The following is a 21,637-nucleotide window of genomic DNA, read 5'->3' as shown; positions in this document are numbered from 1 at the left end:
GGAAGGACACACACGAGGACGAAGACCAAGATGGAGGCTCGTTTGTGGCGGGACATAAAAGAGACTTTGGGACAGGGTGTGTTTTCATGAGTCTCATTTATGCAGCTACTACAGTCGTTTTTATCACGATGCTTCAGCTGTCTTCAGCTGTGTGAGTGTGTGTGTGTGTGTGTTACTGTGTGTGTGTGTGTGTTACTGTGTGTGTGTGTGTGTGTGTGTGTGTGTTACTGTGTGTGTGTGTGTTACTGTGTGTGTGTGTGTGTTACTGTGTGTGTGTGTGTGTGTGTGTTACTGTGTGTGTGTGTTACTGTGTATTACTGTGTGTGTGTGTGTGTGTGTGTTACTGTGTGTGTGTGTTACTGTGTGTTACTGTGTGTGTGTGTGTGTGTTACTGTGTGTGTGTGTGTGTGTGTGTGTGTGTGGCTCCTCCTCAGTTGGAGGCTTGGCTTGTTTGTTGCTAAGGTGTTACATTCTTCCTGGCTCCGGTGGCACAATCATCTCCTGCATGTCCTTCCTCCTCCTCTTCTTCCTCCTCCTCCTCCTCCTCCTCCTCTGCCTTTGGTACACTCTGTATCGCTCCCAGGATATCAAAATGGTGTTTCCGAGTGTGTGTGTGTGTGTGTTGTACATGTGAGTATTGATCTGTAGTCGGCATGTGTTCATTAGCAGAAGTGAAGTCGCAGCAGTGTGAGAGCGAATCGGACCTCAATATTTGGAATCATGATAATAATGAAGCACATATATTACTGTTATATTACTTTTCTTTATGCAGTAAATTATATGCATAAAACCTGCAAATACAGTATGTTGCCAATACAATTTGAAATATTGTTCTTAATTATAAATTATCAGCAACCACTGACTGTTTCTAAAAGAGTTCGTAGCTTCAGGTCTGTAAAATGGTTCTGATCCAGAAGTGTCTTCAGCTGCAATACCAGCGAGTGCCACTAGAGGTCGGCTCCAAAAAGCCTCCGGCTCCATAGACTCCCATTCAACTTCTCTCATCAAATCCAAAGTGAATAAAATGTGTCCATCAGTTCTCTCGGTGTTGTTAGCTAAAGTCACTCCTTCTTATTAGTTTTCTGGAGGTCCATCTGAAAATAATCCCTCATTCATTAGAAAAGAAGATTCAAGAAGACCTGTTTTTGGGGGCGTGTCTGTTTGATTGACAGGCCTGCGGTGCAGTCAGGTTACAGCTATCGGTGGGCGGGGCGTAGTATCGTCAGGTTTCCAATTAGATCGGTCAGATCCACCGCTGGCTCCTCCCCCAGCTCGTCCAAATGTGGTCACTTCCTGCTCACCCCCCTCCCCGCCCGCCCGCCTCCCCCAGTCGGTGAGAGGGCGCTGAATACAAAGAACCGCCTTTGGTTCAAGGAGGGAAAACAGTCGCCTCAGACAAGGAAAAAAATCAAAACAGTCTTCTTGGGGATTGTGACATCAGTGACATCATAGTGACATCATACGAGTGTGAAAAAAAATCCATCTAGTGACGACACGACTGACAGTTGAAAATGCTTGTCAGGTTGCACGGTGAATCTCATTACAGTCACACACACACACACACACACGGGCAGCAGAGCTGTCAGATGGACAGTGGTCATGCTGGGTGGTTTTTCATTTCACTGAGCTGCCCCCCCTCCCCCCACCCCATGCCATCCTGCTTCATTTGCACACGCTCAGTGGAACACATCCTGCTCTCTTATTTAAGTGTAGAGGAGGTGTCGCTGGCTCTCTCTCTCTCTCTTTTTAGCACCAGTGAACTGCAGTGATTCGGAGCCCGCCGAGGATTCACCGGCTTCGATCCTCACCGCCGCGCCGACACTCCAGCTGGCTAATTACACACTAAATATTTCTATTGAGTGTTTTTGGACGCACAGAAGGACACCGATCGAAAGTGTGTCAAGATCTACCAAATTCCAAAAAGACCTCGAAGCTCGCTTGAACTCTCGCCGAGGAGCCGACGGACCTTCAGCTCAGAGCAACAGGAGAAAGAACCAAAGGAATCAAAAGGAGCTTTTTCACCTGTCTGGTCCATTTATACCCGAATACTCTGCTTAAGTACAATTTAGAGGTATTTTACTTGGTTGTACCTCCACAATGTCTACTTTCTACTACATTTACCTGACAGCTGCAGTTATTTTTCAGAAGATGTTTTTTAAATACAACATTGTTAAAGATTAATACTAGAGCATTTTTGGGCTTCTTACATCTGTTGGGCTCAGATGTCTGAGTAGTTTATATTTCCATAAACTTGCAGCTGTTAGTTGTTCCAAGATCCAAAATGAGGACTTTAGAAAAACCTTCCCTTCTCGTGAGGTCGTCCACCAGTGTTAAAAAAAACCTGGTTATTTTCAGTGGCTTTTCCACCTTTAACCTCCATTTCAGTTTTTATTTACTGCTTCCACACTTGGCGTTGGCTTCATCTTGTGTTTGATTTTAATTGTTTTTATTGATCAACTCAATTTAACTCTGTGTTAATGTGGTCAACTTTTGTTGTGTTTTACACATAAATAAATTTGAATTGACTTGATAGTCACCTCTTATAGCTTCTCAGACGGTTTAATTTCAGTAAATGTTTAAATGATTCAACAAAAGTCTAAAACCTGAAAACAGATTTGTGGATCAGAACTTGTTTTTTCTTCCCGTCACATGTATCTGCTGCCCTGCATATAAAACTCATATAAAGTGGTTCAGAGCAGCGACCACAGAAACAAGCTGCTGACACACCGATGCTGCATTATTAATAATTTGATGATGTCAGATATGTTCATCGATCAGGTGCTTGTACTTCACCTGCCATTTATCCAGGTATGTTGCACAAATTTCTGGACCTCATACATGAACAGTGTTTGTGGATCCATCAGATCCTCTTCTCTGCTTCGCTTATCTGACACCAGTTAGTTAGAAGTACAATATTTAATATGGCACAGACCATATTTGGGAGATATTGTTGTCTCCATCAGTCAATTAGACTCATAATGATGGAAAAAGGAAAAACTGGTGACATTTCCCTTTAAGTTTAGTGGTTAGAAAGAGACTACACCATTTTTCATGGAGAATCTTCTCACTTTAAATAGTTTGAGTACTTTTTAATGATAATACTCATTTTAAAAGCATGTAACAGAGTTTTGTGTATTAAGATTTCAGTCCTTCCTCGTCCTGTGGACGTCAAAAAGGTTTAAGACCACATTAAAAAAAAACAACCAAAAAACAGAGTTCAAACCACCGTTTCACGCTGACAAGAAAACAGGGGAAGTGAAGATATGAGGAAATGATGTAAAACGCTGATCAGCTTCTCATGTGAAGGCTGTTTGTCTGAAAGGAAGTGGCTTTGAGGGCAGTTGCAGATTGGCAGACAGGAAGTAGGCCGCGTAGCAGGTTTTCATTCTGCTGCCATGGCGATGGCTGCTTGCTGAGGGATGTCAGCTTCAGGTTCACCCCAGTGTTCGGAGGCCGGTCGATAAAATTGAATACCACAATATAGACGAGAAATGAGAAAAGAAAAGGAGCATCTGTTCCCCCCAAAAAAGACGCATCGACTGACACAGGAAGCAAAGAGGGAAGATATCAGCCGGTTCTGTTCAACCACCCAACGTTTCCTCAACACATCTACATGTATTAAAGAGAGATATCAGTCGGTTCTGTTCAACCACCCAACGTTTCCTCAACACATCTACATGTATTAAAGATCTTTCTGTCAGTGATGTGTGAACAGAGTTCAGGTGACCAACAGCAGTGAGAAGCTGCAGGAAAGTGGATCTCACCTTGAAGGCTGTGGAGGAAAACTTTGAGTCCAGATTTGAGCTGCAGGTCGTCCACGCGTTCACACTGCCGGCTCAGACGCTCCAAAGCTCGCTGGACATTTTCGTGCCTCTTGATCTCGGCTTTGATCGCGGCCGAGCTCGGCGACTTGCTGTTGCTGTTCATCCTGTCCGGACGCCCTGGATCGATGGTAAAGAGAAGAAGCTTCAGCCCATTTGAGCTCCCGGCTGAGTTCGGTCCAACGAGAAGAACTCCAAGTTAAGACGAGGCGTCAGAGAGAAGCGAAGGCGTCTGTGTCTCTGTCGCTCTGCAGACCACAAACGTCACATCACACAATGAACAGTTTCCTCTGCAGGTTCAACTGAACTCAGTTCACTTCCTTATTTCAAACCAGATGCTTCACTCTGACTGCCGCCGTGTCACAGCACAACGGCACGGTAACGGCTGCAGAGAGAACGTCAGGAAAAAACCTCATCATTTATATCACAGTCGCGTTTTTTTAGCCTCGAACTCAAAGACGACGACATCCAGAACCCTTCGCCTCATATTTTGTGTTCAGCCAACTGTTTCATGTTGAAGCTTCACGTCTGCTGATCGGTGGCTCGTATCTCCAGCACACGTGGAAACATGACCTCTCATCAGGCAGGATGAAGTACAGCTCACTGCTGTGGTTATTAAAGTTTAAACACATTTGCGTTCATTAGTTTTGTCGTCAGCTGACTCAGTATTACTTCCTGTAGTTTGTAGTTTCCTGTGAGAACCGTGCAGCGCTACAAAAACAAAACTGTTTTCAGCTTCGGGACATTTTCCAGTGAATCCAAGTAAAAAGGAGAATAGTTTTCTCAACGTATAAAGAAACATTTAATCATTCAGTTGGTTAGAAAAGTTCAAATATAAAATCACCTAATTTGGAAATGAATGTTTTTTTTTTATCTTTGCCCTCACACAAGGAGTACACGTGTAAAGTTGCAGTAAATAGAAAAACTCAAGTGAAGTACAAATACCTCGAACTTATACTTGAGTACAGCACCTGAGTAAATGTATTTAGTTCTACTTTAACTTAACTTAAACTTTAACTGTTAAATGTGAGAAATTCCTTGAATGTGACATTTAAATGTCTGTAAGCGTTTTAAAGTTCCGGGTTTGTTGTTGTTTGTCTTCAGAGAACGGTGTCGTCACTCTGACGTCACGCCCCCCTGCGTCAGAGGACAAGCTCCTTCCGTCTCCACCGGACTGAGTCACTCTGACGTCACGCCCCCCTGCGTCAGAGGACAAGCTCCTTCCGTCTCCACCGGACTGAAGATGGTCTGCGGCGGCTTCACCTGCTCCAAGAACGCGCTGTGCTCCCTGAACGTGGTTTACATGGTGAGTAGGCGGACATTCATGCTAACTTCGAGCTAGCCACGCTAGCTTCGGATAGCTCGCGTCAGGATGAAGCTAGCAGGCGAGCTAGCAGTTAGCTCCAGAAACATTCCTGGTTTCATTTCCCTTCTGATCCTCTGGTTTGGCTCCACAGCTGATTTCCGGGATGTATCCCGTTCTAGCAGTGATGTATTAAAGTCTCGCGTTACGTGGTGGAGGTTAGCGGAGCAGGTAGCGATGTGGAAAGTAGCAGCTGCCCTTAGCGTCCCAGCTAGCCCGTTAGCTAGCGCCATTATGCGTGTAAAGGCTGCTGTTAGCCGTTAGCTGTTAGCCGTTAGCTGTTAGCCGAGAGGCCGCTCAGCTGACTCTGATCCAACATGTCAGCTGGTACCGCGCACTGTTTACACTCACTCACGTGACCGGGGCGCTGTCAATCAAACTGATGGACGATAGATATATATGATATAGAATCACACAACACTAGTTGATAGATATATGTGATATAGAATCACAACACTAGTTGATAGATATATGTGATATAGAATCACAACACTAGTTGATAGATATATGTGATATAGAATCACACAATATTTGATAGATATATGTGATATAGAATCACAACACTAGTTGATAGATATATGTGATATAGAATCACACAACACTAGTTGATAGATATATGTGATATAGAATCACAACACTAGTTGATAGATATATGTGATATAGAATCACACAATATTTGATAGATATATGTGATATAGAATCACAACACTAGTTGATAGATATATGTGATATAGAATCACAACAATAGTTGATAGATATATGTGATATAGAATCACAACACTAGTTGATAGATATATGTGATATAGAATCACACAATAGTTGATAGATATATGTGATATAGAATCACACAACAATAGTTGATAGATATATGTGATATAGAATCACAACACTAGTTGATAGATATATGTGATATAGAATCACAACACTAGTTGATAGATATGTGTGATGTAGAATCACAACACTAGTTGATAGATATGTGTGATATAGAATCACACAACACTAGTTGATAGATATATGTGATATAGAATCACAACACTAGTTGATAGATATATGTGATATAGAATCACAACAATAGTTGATAGATATATGTGATATAGAATCACACAATAGTTGATAGATATATGTGATATAGAGTCACAACAATAGTTGATAGATATGTGATATAGAATCACACAACACTAGTTGATAGATATGTGTGATATAGAATCACACACTAGTTGATAGATATATGTGATATAGAATCACACACTAGTTGATAGATATATGTGATATAGAATCACAACAATAGTTGATAGATATATGTGATATAGAATCACAACAATAGTTGATAGATATATATGATATAGAATCACACAATAGTTGGTAGATATGTGACATAGAATCACAACACTAGTTGATAGATATATGTGATATAGAATCACAACACTAGTTGATAGATATATGTGATATAGAATCACACCAATAGTTGATAGATATATGTGATATAGAATCACACAACACTAGTTGATAGATATATGTGATATAGAATCACACAACAATAGTTGATAGATATATGTGATATAGAATCACAACACTAGTTGATAGATATGTGTGATATAGAATCACAACACTAGTTGATAGATATGTGTGATATAGAATCACACAACACTAGTTGATAGATATGTGTGATATAGAATCACAACACTAGTTGATAGATATATGTGATATAGAATCACAACAATAGTTGATAGATATATGTGATATAGAATCACACAACACTAGTTGATAGATATGTGTGATATAGAATCACAACACTAGTTGATAGATATATGTGATATAGAATCACACAACACTAGTTGATAGATATATGTGATATAGAATCACACAACACTAGTTGATAGATATATGTGATATAGAATCACACAACACTAGTTGATAGATATGTGATATAGAATCACAACAATAGTTGATAGATATATATGATATAGAATCACACAACACTAGTTGATAGATATATATGATATAGAATCACACAACACTAGTTGATAGATATATGTGATATAGAATCACACAATAGTTGATAGATATGTGATATAGAATCACACAACACTAGTTGATAGATATGTGTGATATAGAATCACAACACTAGTTGATAGATATATATGATATAGAATCACACAATAGTTGGTAGATATATGTGATATAGAATCACACAACAATAGTTGATAGATATATGTGATATAGAATCACACAATATTTGATAGATATGATATAGAATCACACAATATTTGATAGATATATGATATAGAATCACAACACTAGTTGATATGTGTGATATAGAATCACAACACTAGTTGATAGATATATGTGATATAGAATCACACAATATTTGATAGATATATGTGATATAGAATCACAACACTAGTTGATAGATATATGTGATATAGAATCACAACACTAGTTGATAGATATGTGATATAGAATCACAACACTAGTTGATAGATATATGTGATATAGAATCACACAACAATAGTTGATAGATATATGTGATATAGAATCACAACACTAGTTGATAGATATATGTGATATAGAATCACAACAATAGTTGATAGATATATGTGATATAGAATCACACAATAGTTGGTAGATATATGTGATATAGAGTCACAACAATAGTTGATAGATATGTGATATAGAATCACACAACACTAGTTGATAGATATATGTGATATAGAATCACAACAATAGTTGATAGATATATGTGATATAGAATCACAACAATAGTTGATAGATATATGTGATATAGAATCACACAACACTAGTTGATAGATATATGTGATATAGAATCACAACAATAGTTGATAGATATATGTGATATAGAATCACACCAATAGTTGATAGATATATGTGATATAGAATCACAACAATAGTTGATAGATATATATGATATAGAATCACACAATAGTTGGTAGATATGTGTGACATAGAATCACAACACTAGTTGATAGATATATGTGATATAGAATCACACAACACTAGTTGATAGATATATGTGATATAGAATCACACAATAGTTGATAGATATATGTGATATAGAATCACAACAATAATTGATAGATATATGTGATATAGAATCACACAATAGTTGATATATGTGATATAGAATCACACAACAATAGTTGATAGATATATGTGATGTAGAATCACAACAATAGTTGATAGATATATGTGATATAGAATCACACAACAATAATTGATAGATATGTGATATAGAATCACAACAATAATTGATAGATATGTGATATAGAATCACAACACTAGTTGATAGATATGTGATATAGAATCACACAACAATAGTTGATAGATATATGTGATATAGAATCACAACAATAATTGATAGATATGTGATGTAGAATCACAACAATAGTTGATAATGTGATATAGAATCACACAACAATAGTTGATAGATATATGTGATATAGAATCACAACAATAGTTGATAGATATATGTGATATAGAATCACAACACTAGTTGATAGATATATGTGATATAGAATCACAACAATAGTTGATAGATATATGTGATATAGAATCACACAATAGTTGGTAGATATATGTGATATAGAGTCACAACAATAGTTGATAGATATGTGATATAGAATCACACAACACTAGTTGATAGATATATGTGATATAGAATCACAACAATAGTTGATATATGGATAGATATATGTGATATAGAATCACACAACAATAATTGATAGATATATGTGATATAGAATCACACAACAATAGTTGATAGATATATGTGATATAGAATCACAACACTAGTTGATAGATATATGTGATATAGAATCACAACAATAGTTGATAGATATATGTGATATAGAATCACACAATAGTTGGTAGATATATGTGATATAGAGTCACAACAATAGTTGATAGATATGTGATATAGAATCACACAACACTAGTTGATAGATATATGTGATATAGAATCACAACAATAGTTGATATATGGATAGATATATGTGATATAGAATCACACAACAATAATTGATAGATATATGTGATATAGAATCACACAACAATAGTTGATAGATATATGTGATATAGAATCACACAACACTAGTTGATAGATATATGTGATATAGAATCACAACAATAGTTGATAGATATATGTGATATAGAATCACACCAATAGTTGATAGATATATGTGATATAGAATCACAACAATAGTTGATAGATATATATGATATAGAATCACACAATAGTTGGTAGATATGTGTGACATAGAATCACAACACTAGTTGATAGATATATGTGATATAGAATCACAACACTAGTTGATAGATATATGTGATATAGAATCACACCAATAGTTGATAGATATATGTGATATAGAATCACACAACACTAGTTGATAGATATATGTGATATAGAATCACACAATAGTTGATAGATATATGTGATATAGAATCACAACAATAATTGATAGATATATGTGATATAGAATCACACAATAGTTGATATATGTGATATAGAATCACACAACAATAGTTGATAGATATGTGATATAGAATCACACAACAATAATTGATAGATATGTGATGTAGAATCACAACACTAGTTGATAATTATGTGATATAGAATCACACAACAATAGTTGATAGATATGTGTGATATAGAATCACAACACTAGTTGATAGATAAATGTGACATAGAATCACAACACTAGTTGATAGATATGTGTGATATAGAATCACACAACAATAATTGATAGATATATGTGATATAGAATCACACAATAGTTGATAGATATGTGATATAGAATCACAGAACAATTGTTGATAGATATATGTGATATAGAATCACACAACAATAGTTGATAGATATATGTAATGTAGAATCATGCAACAATAGTTGATAGATATGTGATATAGAATCACACAATAGTTAGTAGATATGTTTGATATAGAATCACACAATAGTTGATAGATATATGTGATATAGAATCACACAATAGTTGATAGATATATGTGATATAGAATCACAACAATAATTGATAGATATATGTGATATAGAATCACACAATAGTTGATATGTGATATAGAATCACACAACAATAGTTGATAGATATATGTGATATAGAATCACACAACAATAATTGATAGATATGTGATGTAGAATCACAACAATAGTTGATAGATATATGTGATGTAGAATCACAACAATTGTTGATAGATATATGTGATATAGAATCACAACAATAATTGATAGATATGTGATATAGAATCACAGAACAATTGTTGATAGATATATGTAATGTAGAATCATGCAACAATAGTTGATAGATATGTGATATAGAATCACACAATAGTTAGTAGATATGTTTGATATAGAATCACACAATAGTTGGTAGATATATGTGATATAGAATCACACAATAGTTGATAGATATATGTGATATAGAATCACAACAATAATTGATATATGTGATATAGAATCACACAATAGTTGATATATGTGATATAGAATCACACAACAATAGTTGATAGATATATGTGATGTAGAATCACACAACAATAATTGATAGATATGTGATGTAGAATCACAACAATAGTTGATAGATATATGTGATGTAGAATCACAACAATTGTTGATAGATATATGTGATATAGAATCACAACAATAATTGATAGATATGTGATATAGAATCACAACACTAGTTGATAGATATGTGATATAGAATCACACAACAATAGTTGATAGATATATGTGATATAGAATCACACAACAATAATTGATAGATATGTGATGTAGAATCACAACAATAGTTGATAGATAGATATATGTGATATAGAATCACAACAATAGTTGATATATGGATAGATATATGTGATATAGAATCACACAACAATAGTTGATGGATGTTGTGAAGAGTGCCAGAGAGGAAGTCAGATTATATAACCTCTTTCAAGTAGTGTTTTTAGATTATTTTGAGTTGTTTTCTTCCTCTTTTCTTAAATTACCTTCCTCTAAAGAAAACCTATTAAAAAGTCATGTGTCATTATGGACTGTCAGGAGCCAATGACCTCCTATAAATTAGGCATGTGCTTGTTTTTGACGGTTGGGCTGCAGAATCCGACGCCGTTCATCATTAGCAAGCCTCAGTTTCAGCAACAACTGTGAATAAATCAAATTATTCAGTTATTTGTAACAGGTTCATCTATCCATCTATTTCAGTAGGTTATCCTCAACATTTAATAATTATTTCAAACTGTTGGCAAGTATTTAATAATGTGGCATAATAGTATGTTTTCCAGATGACCCTAGTCAAAAGGAAGTCCGTCAAGAATATAGATTCACACACATGCACACACTGCTGAGGTGAAAAGAAAGTTTGTGATACTTTGTGTGAAGGTTAAACTCTTTGAAAGCTCTTTAACTTGGTCAACACTGCAGAGACTGTTGTTCTGCAGCTTCTCTTTTCTAGCCGCTCGCTGTGTTGCTTTATAACACAGATGTTGGAACCAGTGAGTCGCTCCAGCGCCTCCTGCTGTGTTCAGCCATGTTGGTCCATGAGTCGCCAACACATCACTGCTCAGCTGAGCTGTCACATCTTTCCTTTTGAAATGCTTGAAAATGTATAGGCAGCTTTTCTAATTAATGGATGAAATGCCAAACGTGATGGTTCCAGCTTCTGGGATGTTACAATTTCAATTATGATAGTAAATAGGGTCTCCCCTTTGTTATGAGGGTCTTCCCGTCGTCTTTCCGTCGTTATGAGGGTCTTTCCGTCGTTATGAGGGTCTTCCCGTCGTCTTCCCGTCGTTATGAGGGTCTTCCCGTCGTCTTTCCGTCGTTATGAGGGTCTTCCCGTCGTTATGAGGGTCTTTCCGTCGTTATGAGGGTCTTCCCGTCGTTATGAGGGTCTTCCCGTCATTATGAGGGTCTTCCCGTCGTCTTTCCGTCGTTATGAGGGTCTTCCCGTCGTCTTCCCGTCGTTATGAGGGTCTTCCCGTCGTTATGAGGGTCTTCCCGTCGTCTTTCCGTCGTTATGAGGGTCTTCCCGTCGTCTTCCCGTCGTTATGAGGGTCTTCCCGTCGTTATGAGGGTCTTCCCGTCGTCTTTCTGTCGTTATGAGGGTCTTCCCGTCGTTATGAGGGTCTTTCCATCGTCTTCCAGTCGTTATGAGGGTCTTCCTGTCGTTATGAGGGTCTTCCCATCGTCTTCCAGTCGTTATGACGGTCTTCCCGTCGTCTTCCCGTCATTATGAGGGTCTTCCCGTCATCTTTCCGTCGTTATGACGGTCTTCCCGTCGTCTTCCAGTCGTTATGAGGGTCTTCCCGTCGTCTTCCAGTCGTTATGAGGGTCTTCCTGTCGTTATGACGGTCTTCCCGTCGTCTTCCTGTCGTTATGAGGGTCTTCCAGTCGTTATGAGGGTCTTCCTGTCGTTATGACGGTCTTCCCGTCGTCTTCCTGTCGTTATGACGGTCTTCCAGTCGTTATGAGGGTCTTCCAGTCGTTATGAGGGTCTTCCCGTCGTTTTGAGGGTCTTCCTGTCGTTATGACGGTCTTCCCGTCGTTATGAGGGTCTTCCCGTCGTCTTTCCGTCGTTATGACGGTCTTCCAGTCGTTATGAGGGTCTTCCAGTCGTTATGACGGTCTTCCAGTCGTTATGAGGGTCTTCCCGTCGTCTTCCAGTCGTTATGAGGGTCTTCCCGTTGTTATGAGGGTCTTCCCGTCGTCTTCCTGTCGTTATGAGGGTCTTCCAGTCGTTATGAGGGTCTTCCCGTCGTCTTTCCGTCGTTATGACGGTCTTCCAGTCGTTATGAGGGTCTTCCCGTCGTCTTCCAGTCGTTATGAGGGTCTTCCCGTTGTTATGAGGGTCTTCCCGTCGTCTTCCTGTCGTTATGAGGGTCTTCCAGTCGTTATGAGGGTCTTCCCGTCGTTTTGAGGGTCTTCCTTTCGTTATGACGGTCTTCCCGTCGTCTTCCCGTCGTTATGAGGGTCTTCCCGTCGTCTTTCCGTCGTTATGACGGTCTTCCAGTCGTTATGAGGGTCTTCCCGTCGTCTTCCAGTCGTTATGAGGGTCTTCCCGTTGTTATGAGGGTCTTCCCGTCGTCTTCCTGTCGTTATGAGGGTCTTCCAGTCGTTATGAGGGTCTTCCCGTCGTTTTGAGGGTCTTCCTGTCGTTATGACGGTCTTCCCGTCGCCTTCCCGTCGTTATGAGGGTCTTCCCGTCGTCTTTCCGTCGTTATGACGGTCTTCCAGTCGTTATGAGGGTCTTCCTGTCGTTATGACGGTCTTCCCGTTGTTATGAGGGTCTTCCTGTCGTCTTCCAGTCATTATGAGGGTCTTCCTGTCGTTATGACGGTCTCCCCGTCGTCTTCCCGTCGTTATGAGGGTCTTTCCGTCGTTGTGAGGGTCTTCCCGTCGTCTTCTTGTCATTATGAGGGTCTTCCCGTCATCTTCCAGTCGTCATGAGGGTCTTCCCATCGTTATGAGGGTCTTCCTGTCGTTATGAGGGTCTTCCCGTCGTTATGAGGGTCTTCCCGTCGTCTTCCTGTCGTTATGAGGGTCTTCCCATCGTCTTCCCGTCATTGAGGGTCTTCCCGTCGTCTTCCCGTCGTTATGAGGGTCTTCCTGTCGTTATGAGGGTCTTCCTGTCGTCTTCCCGTCGTCTTCCCGTCATTATGAGGGTCTTCCCGTCGTTATGAGGGTCTTCCTGTCGTTATGAGGGTCTTCCCGTTGTCTTCCCGTCGTTATGAGGGTCTTCCCGTCATCTTGTCGTTATGAGGGTCTTCCCGTTGTCTTCCCATCGTTATGAGGGTCTTCCTGTCATCTTGTCGTTATGAGGGTCTTCCCGTCGTCTTCCCGTCGTTATGAGGGTCTTCCCGTCGTTATGATTTAATAATCTTAATTCCCTCCTCCCCCTAGCTGGTGGGGCTGCTGCTGATAGGAGTAGCAGCATGGGGGAAAGGATTCGGCCTGGTGTCGAGCATCCACATCATCGGCGGTGTGATCGCGGTGGGCGTCTTCCTGCTGCTCATCGCCATCGTCGGACTCATCGGAGCGATGAACCACCACCAAGTGATGCTCTTCTTCGTATCCTTTCTCTTCACTGACAGGTTTACAGATTCACAGGCCTGGATTTAAAAAAATTACACGGATAATTGATTTCTATGATTTATTCTTAAATTCTAGAGATTGATCTTTGCATTTTAGCATTTTTATCTGTGCTAAATGTTTTGGTTTGTTTGTAGTAAGTGGTTCAGCATGATGTGTAAAATTTTGCTTTGTGGAGTTATTACAGCTTGAACTAAATGGTTATTTGTCTTATTTGTTTGCTGTCTTGAGTCACTAGAGGCCTGTAAACTGTCACTGTGAAAACTCGGGCTCCCAGATTTTAGTTGACGATGGTATTTGTGTGTGATTTGTCCTCAGACTTAACAACAAACAAAAATAAAATCAAAGCTCTAATTCAAATGGCGACTGAGGCACCAAGGAACAGATCTTTTGCAGGGAAAAGGTCACAAGGCAAGCATAACGTTTCACAAGATGTATTTTACCATTTCAAGCAAGCAAGCAAACAAACGCTGCCTCTTGCGATGGTAAAAAAAAAAAACAGGACAAACTCCCCCCGGTGTCTCTGCTATAACTGCATACCCATATATGTAGATTCACCTGAGGTGCCCCAGCTGCCCAGTGCTTTCAAAATAAAAGCATTAACAATTACTGAAACTAATTAATGATCCTGATAATGTAGTACATGAAATTCCTTAAATGAAACGTCAACAAAATAAACAAATAAAGGTTTAATTACTAAACACAACTAATAGCTCCAACACTATTGTAATGTAAGCCTGATAGTTTGCTATTATACATAAACTGTATGAGGAAGAGGAGCTATTTCTTAGCATTGAACATTGGAACACATTATTCCACAGGTCAGATATGATATAACAACTTAAATATGCAAAGAAAATACTAACTGTGACAGATACTAATAATTGAAATAAACAATGCACCATTGATGCACTAATTCTCCATCCATGTACCATTGAACCACAGCAGAGGAAGGAGGTGCAACGAGAAGCTGTCATTTAAAAGAGTCAAACCGTGGAAACGTCATAAAAATATGAATGGGAATCTGATATTTATGACCACAGTTTAGCCGACATGTGCATTTTACACAATCTTATTTTCAAGGACACAGTTTGTAGCTCATTGTTGGATGTTGAGGATGATTTCTGAAAAGCATCTATCTGAAGGAATCGACTCTGAACTTTCTGAATTCCAATCAGGACTCTGATATGCAGCCTCGTTCACGTGGTTATCTGCTCAGTTGTGGTTGAAAATGTGGGTTAGCTGTCCTGAATGTGTTGAAAGTTTTTGTCATGTTGCTGCTTTGCTGTTTCTTTGACCTCCTCCTCAGTACATGGTCATCCTGTTCATAGTGTTCTTGTTCCAATTCGGTGTTTCGTGTTCCTGCCTGGCGATGAACCGCGGCCAGCAGGTGGGCTTAACACCGTGTATCATTTGAAAATAAATATATTTATGTCTATATGAATACTATTTTTCTTTTTTACGTCTGGTATTTGCTGGTTTTTTGGGGCTTTTCTAGGAGGCGCTTCTGAACTCTACGTGGGGGATGTTGGAAAATAAGACAAAGACGGACCTGGAGAACCAGCTGGACTGCTGCGGGCTGCTCAACACCAAGGACAGCCGCTCGCAGTATGATAAGGACGTTAAAAACTGCCTCGCCGTAAGTTTTACATTTCACATTTTTCATTGGTACAGCCACTAGAAAAGATAAACACTGTCATGGAAAATTTAAAAAAATCTTTCAGCAGTGCAGGTAACTTATTTGAACTGTTACGTAATTAAACTATTTGCTTCAGGTTAATCCACATTATATGTGGTCTGATGTGGAGCCATAGGAGTGCCATTATAACGAATTGAAACAAAGTTTAAAAGAGTGTTGTCTTTGTTTTGATTGTATTGTCTTTATTTTTATTGTATTGTCTTTGCTTTTAACGTATTGTCTTTGCTTTTAAGGTATTGTCTTTGTTTTTAACGTATTGTATTTCCTTTTAACATATTGTCTGTTTTTATCGTATTGTCTTTGCTTTTAACGTATTGTCTTTGCTCTTAACGTATTGTCTTTGCTTTTAACGTATTGTCTTTGCTCTTAACGTATTGTCTTTGTTTTTAACGTATTGTCTTTGCTTTTAAGGTATTGTCTGTTTTTATCGTATTGTCTTTGCTTTTAACGTATTGTCTTTGCTCTTAACGTATTGTCTTTGCTTTTAACGTATTGTCTTTGCTTTTAACGTATTGTCTTTGCTTTTAAGGTATTGTCTTTGTTTTTAACGTATTGTATTTCCTTTTAACATATTGTCTGTTTTTATCGTATTGTCTTTGCTTTTAACGTATTGTCTTTGCTCTTAACGTATTGTCTTTGTTTTTAACGTATTGTCTTTGCTTTTAAGGTATTGTCTGTTTTTATCGTATTGTCTTTGCTTTTAACGTATTGTCTTTGCTCTTAACGTATTGTCTTTGCTTTTAAGGTATTGTCTTTGCTTTTAACGTATTGTATTTGCTTTTAAGGTATTGTCTTTGTTTTTAACGTATTGTATTTCCTTTTAATGTATTGTCTGTTTTTATCGTATTGTCTTTGCTTTTAGCGTATTGTCTTTGCTTTTAACGTATTGTATTTCCTTTTAACATATTGTCTGTTTTTATCGTATTGTCTTTGCTTTTAACGTATTGTCTTTGCTTTTAACGTATTGTCTTTGCTTTTAAGGTATTGTCTTTGTTTTTAACGTATTGTATTTCCTTTTAACATATTGTCTGTTTTTATCGTATTGTCTTTGCTTTTAGCGTATTGTCTTTGCTTTTAACGTATTGTATTTCCTTTTAACATATTGTCTGTTTTTATCGTATTGTCTTTGCTTTTAACGTATTGTCTTTGCTTTTAACGTATTGTCTTTGCTTTTAAGGTATTGTCTTTGTTTTTAACGTATTGTATTTCCTTTTAACATATTGTCTGTTTTTATCGTATTGTCTTTGCTTTTAACGTATTGTCTTTGCTCTTAACGTATTGTCTTTGTTTTTAACGTATTGTCTTTGCTTTTAAGGTATTGTCTGTTTTTATCGTATTGTCTTTGCTTTTAACGTATTGTCTTTGCTCTTAACGTATTGTCTTTGCTTTTAACGTATTGTCTTTGCTTTTAACGTATTGTATTTGCTTTTAAGGTATTGTCTTTGTTTTTAACGTATTGTATTTCCTTTTAATGTATTGTCTGTTTTTATCGTATTGTCTTTGCTTTTAGCGTATTGTCTTTGCTTTTAACGTATTGTATTTGCTTTTAACATATTGTCTTTGCTTTTACAATCATTTCCTTATTCTTTGATAGATGTATTCTTTATTATGTCACTCTACAGTCTGCATCCCAGACTACAGTGTATTTCCTGTTACACAGCATGTCTCGCTGAATAAAAGGCACATAAGCATTTCCTTTAAGCACTAAATAGGAAAAAGTAGGCCACTCACTGTTGCTCTCAGAATAGATTTTGGTTGCTAATACTGGCGTTGACTCACTCTGCTGAACACTAAAGGCCTTTTTTTTTTTCTTTCTCCGCAGCCATGCAAAAAGAGGAATGACTGTTCAACCTGCGGGGAAAAGATGCTGACTCATGCGACAGAGGCTCTGAAGATCCTCGGGGGCGTCGGACTCTTCTTCAGCTTCACAGAGGTCAGCGTCCGGGCAAACACAAACAGTCGCACACTATCTGGACTTTAGTCAAATGGAAAGTGTGAACAGAGTCCACAATTGCTCTGATTTGAGATTTCTAAACGCTGGATTTCACCGCGGCCGCTGCAAGCTGATCGCAGTTGTTCTAGTTGATGCTTGTAATTCCACCCACCGCGTGTTTCAGCAGCACCGCACAACAACTCGCTGCTCTGTTCTGCTAAAAATACACACTCGTCTATTTTTGACGGCAGCCACGTCAAGCTGCACAAAGCAGCACGGCTTAGAGCATCCTGTCAATTTTCAAAATAAAGACACCGTGTGCAAACTCCTGATAGTATATCGCACCACTACATAACATCTACCCTCCTGGTCTCTAAGGTAGAATATGTGCGTTGTAATTCAATTTAATTGCTTTTTTAAAATTCTGTTTGATGCTGTGTAGCACTTTAGTCAACTTATGTTTGGTTTAGAAGTACCGTAAAAAAAACTGACTTGACTATAACGATAAACGCAATTAAAACCAATAAAACTAGAATTACGCTTCGCTGTTAAACGCCTCGGCCAACAAGTTAAGTCTCAGTTTACATCCATGTGTCCAGACTCGTATTATAAATAGAATCAGTTTTGGATCATATCAGAGCTGTCACGATACCAGTCGGCACAAATATTCTGGATATTATTATCAAAATCACCGTAAAAGCAAAACCAAACCATGAAGTAAATGTGTTTTAACGTGATCTCTTTTATTTGAAAAAACAATGGAGCCTTCAAGTGATACGAAACAACATTACTGTTATTTAAACTAAACAAAAAGTTTATATTATATAGTAATATTTTTTTATGGCGGCCCATTTCTATTGCAATTTGCTGATGCCTGAAATATGAACAGAAGAATGCAAATAATAAATGGGATAATTGTTCAAATAAAATATTGATATAACGTGTCGCCTTCAAGTATTTAAAAGGAGCAGAACTGTTCCAGAGCTCACTCATCCAGAGGATTTATTTCAGATCCTCTGAGAAGCTTCAGATTTGGATGACAGTGTGTTTGTGTCTTCTGCTACTAGGAACACAGTTATCAGCTCAGAGAACAGCACAGAGGTTGCTGTGACGAATGGGAGGTCATGGTGACCTTTAACCTTTGACATTTAAAGTCTAATCGTCACCAGTTGAAGATGGCAGCAGCCTTTTCTGTGACCGGGTACCAAACTTCGATACTTTGAATGCACCGACTGAATCGGTCGGAGAGTATTTAGCATCGTAAAATGCCTGGTCATTTTACATGTGTAGCTTCTACCTAGAAGCCCCGCCCAGAAAAATAAAATCACACGGTTTCAACCTCGGAAAATATTTCAGCGCCTTATTTAACGCTTTTCAAACACATTTTTGGTCACATATTTGTGTCTCGCTGGCCGCCGGCAAGATGGCATGTGACACATTTACTGAAATATTGGGAAACTATGGCATCGTGCAATAATTTGCATGCGAGATGTTCAGGGGACGTCGATTAATTGTAGCTACAGGAAACAACCTGGTTACACTCTGCCCCTCTAAACTGCATGAAAACTAACGTGTGACGTCATTTTTCTTTGTTCCTTAAATGGATTTTGAAAAATCTGTATTAAAAACAGTACAGCGGTGTCCCAGGATACCAGCTGAGCCATGTGCTCTGAGCATCGAGTCGCCGGTTCAAGTCCAGGCTGGAACAACCATTTCCTGCATGTCAGTCCTCAGCTCTCTTCCCCATTTCCCATCTCTACTTCACTGTCTCGTTTAATAAAGTAAGAAAATCCCCCAAAAATGTATTAAAAGTAAAGAAAAAGGATCAAAAATGTTTTGCTCCACCCATTTCCACCATCTCATCCGTCTTTACATTCAATCTAAGTGTGAAATAACCAAAACTGTTCCAGAAAACAGTGTAAATGTACAACGTGGTCACTCGTCTCTTTCAGGCTGGTTAACAGAACCAAATCAAAGTGTTCGTGCCCTTCATGTCCTCCTCTGACATGTTTGATCCTCCACTCACAGATTCTGGGGGTGTGGCTCGCCGTGCGCTACCGAAACCAGAAGGATCCACGAGCAAACCCGAGTGCTTTCCTATAGTCTGTCGCTGCAGTCGATGCCGTTCCAGACACGTCGGGACACAGAATCATGTGGAGGGCGGATGAAGAAACACGGTTACCATCAACACGAACGGACCCGACGAAACACTGAGAAACCAAACGCACACCTTCACCTGAGACTCAGAAACTACCGCGACCTGTCCAGAACAAACGATGCTCCAGCTGTGAACACCTGGATACTTATGCATGAAAGGATGACTCGTTATACTGAGAAGTGCCGCTTGTTGGTATCGCGACCCAGCCTTGATTTTGAGTACCGTGGGTTTCCTGCTGCGTAAACGAGCGACGAGCTTCTCTGCATGTCGTCCGACCAACAGACATTTTCTTTCTTTGGATCTCCACCCGACGACCAATAACCTGTCTGCACCTTGAAATGTCCTCGGTTTGAGTCTCTGATGTAGTTCCACCGCTTTAACCATGAATATCCTCCTCCGGGCAGTGTGATGTAGGGGGGGGGGGGGGGGGGGCACACATACTGGACATGTGGTGTAAAGTAGTTTTTTGAAATATATGTACATGTTTTTGTTTTTGCGGATGCCACAGATGATGGGATTAGGAAGTAGTAGATTTTAGGTGACGTAGTTTGCTTGTCGTTTGGGTTCAAATATTTATGAACTGTAACTGAGCCAACTAACTTTTAACATTCAGCGATATTCAGATGCCAACAGACTGCAGCCTCCATGTTGTACATAATCTCTAAATACTGCAGTTCGCAGAAAATAAATCTCGATGGGTTTGAAGTGTACGTGCTCTTCTCAAACTCTGAGGTTTTTGCTTGCAGAGTCGATGTGTTTGAAGGCTTCAATAATCCACCTTCCTGTATTTAACACGTGATGTTGCTTCGTTTAGGTTCTGGTTGTAGAAACGTGGATTCAGGTACGTATCGTTACCGCCCATCTTTAACTGGAAGCAATCGCAGAAAATGTAAAACGTTGTGCTTTTTGATTTTTCAATCACTTACGTGATCCCGGGCTGAAATAATGACGTGAACTCGGCCAGAACTGCTTTTCACAAATCCAGTTTTAGTGTTAATTGTCAGAATGTTCTTTTGGTTGCGATTGTTTTTTTGTTTTTTGATATTTTCACAACAGTGATTCTTTTCGTGGAGTTATTTTGTGTTCTTTGCTGCCATCAGCTCTTTTTTGTTCATCAGTGTTAAATGCTTTGTAAAATAAACTTGTTAAATATTTTCAGGATCTATTTAAGTTAAGTTTGAGGATGCACATTACGCCAACGTCATGTTGTAATTTTAATGATCTAATTTTGCTCGATATTTGACTTTTCCTGTTGATAAATAATTGCTCATGAATTCCGTCTTTTAAGATGTTTTTTTTCTCTTGAATTGCTTTTAATTTAAAGGACTAACAAACTGTAATTACATGTCTTACTTGAACCTGTCGACTTTGCTGATATGGATTTTCCTGCTGCTGGTTCTTGGTGTAAACAAAACATTTTGGCGGATCTTAAGCATTATTATGCCATATATTACACCTCACTTTGAATTTGTGTGCACTTGTTATTCAAATGTATCTTGAATTTTTGAGACTTCATTTTCCAAATAATAAAACCTTAAATTGGAAACCGTT

General features: G+C 38.6%; 1 protein-coding gene across 1 annotated transcript; it reads left to right on the top strand.

Moving 5' to 3' along the window:
* The first annotated feature begins 4,999 nt into the window (after positions 1 to 4,999).
* Positions 5,000 to 21,637, top strand: tspan31 (tetraspanin 31). The gene is made up of 6 exons (XM_069143576.1): positions 5,000 to 5,127; positions 14,108 to 14,275; positions 15,606 to 15,686; positions 15,795 to 15,935; positions 17,818 to 17,928; positions 19,957 to 21,637. Exons 1-6 carry the CDS (start codon positions 5,065 to 5,067, stop codon positions 20,029 to 20,031), a joined length of 639 nt encoding a protein of 212 aa, XP_068999677.1. The 5' UTR covers positions 5,000 to 5,064; the 3' UTR covers positions 20,032 to 21,637.

This window comes from Embiotoca jacksoni, unplaced genomic scaffold (assembly GCF_022577435.1).
Source record: "Embiotoca jacksoni isolate LCO1_2020_lvr unplaced genomic scaffold, fEmbJac1.0.p SCAF_111, whole genome shotgun sequence".
Classification (NCBI taxonomy): Eukaryota; Metazoa; Chordata; class Actinopteri; family Embiotocidae; genus Embiotoca; species Embiotoca jacksoni.
Note: the sequence above shows the minus strand (reverse complement) of the source record. Positions and strands in the feature narration are given on the sequence as shown.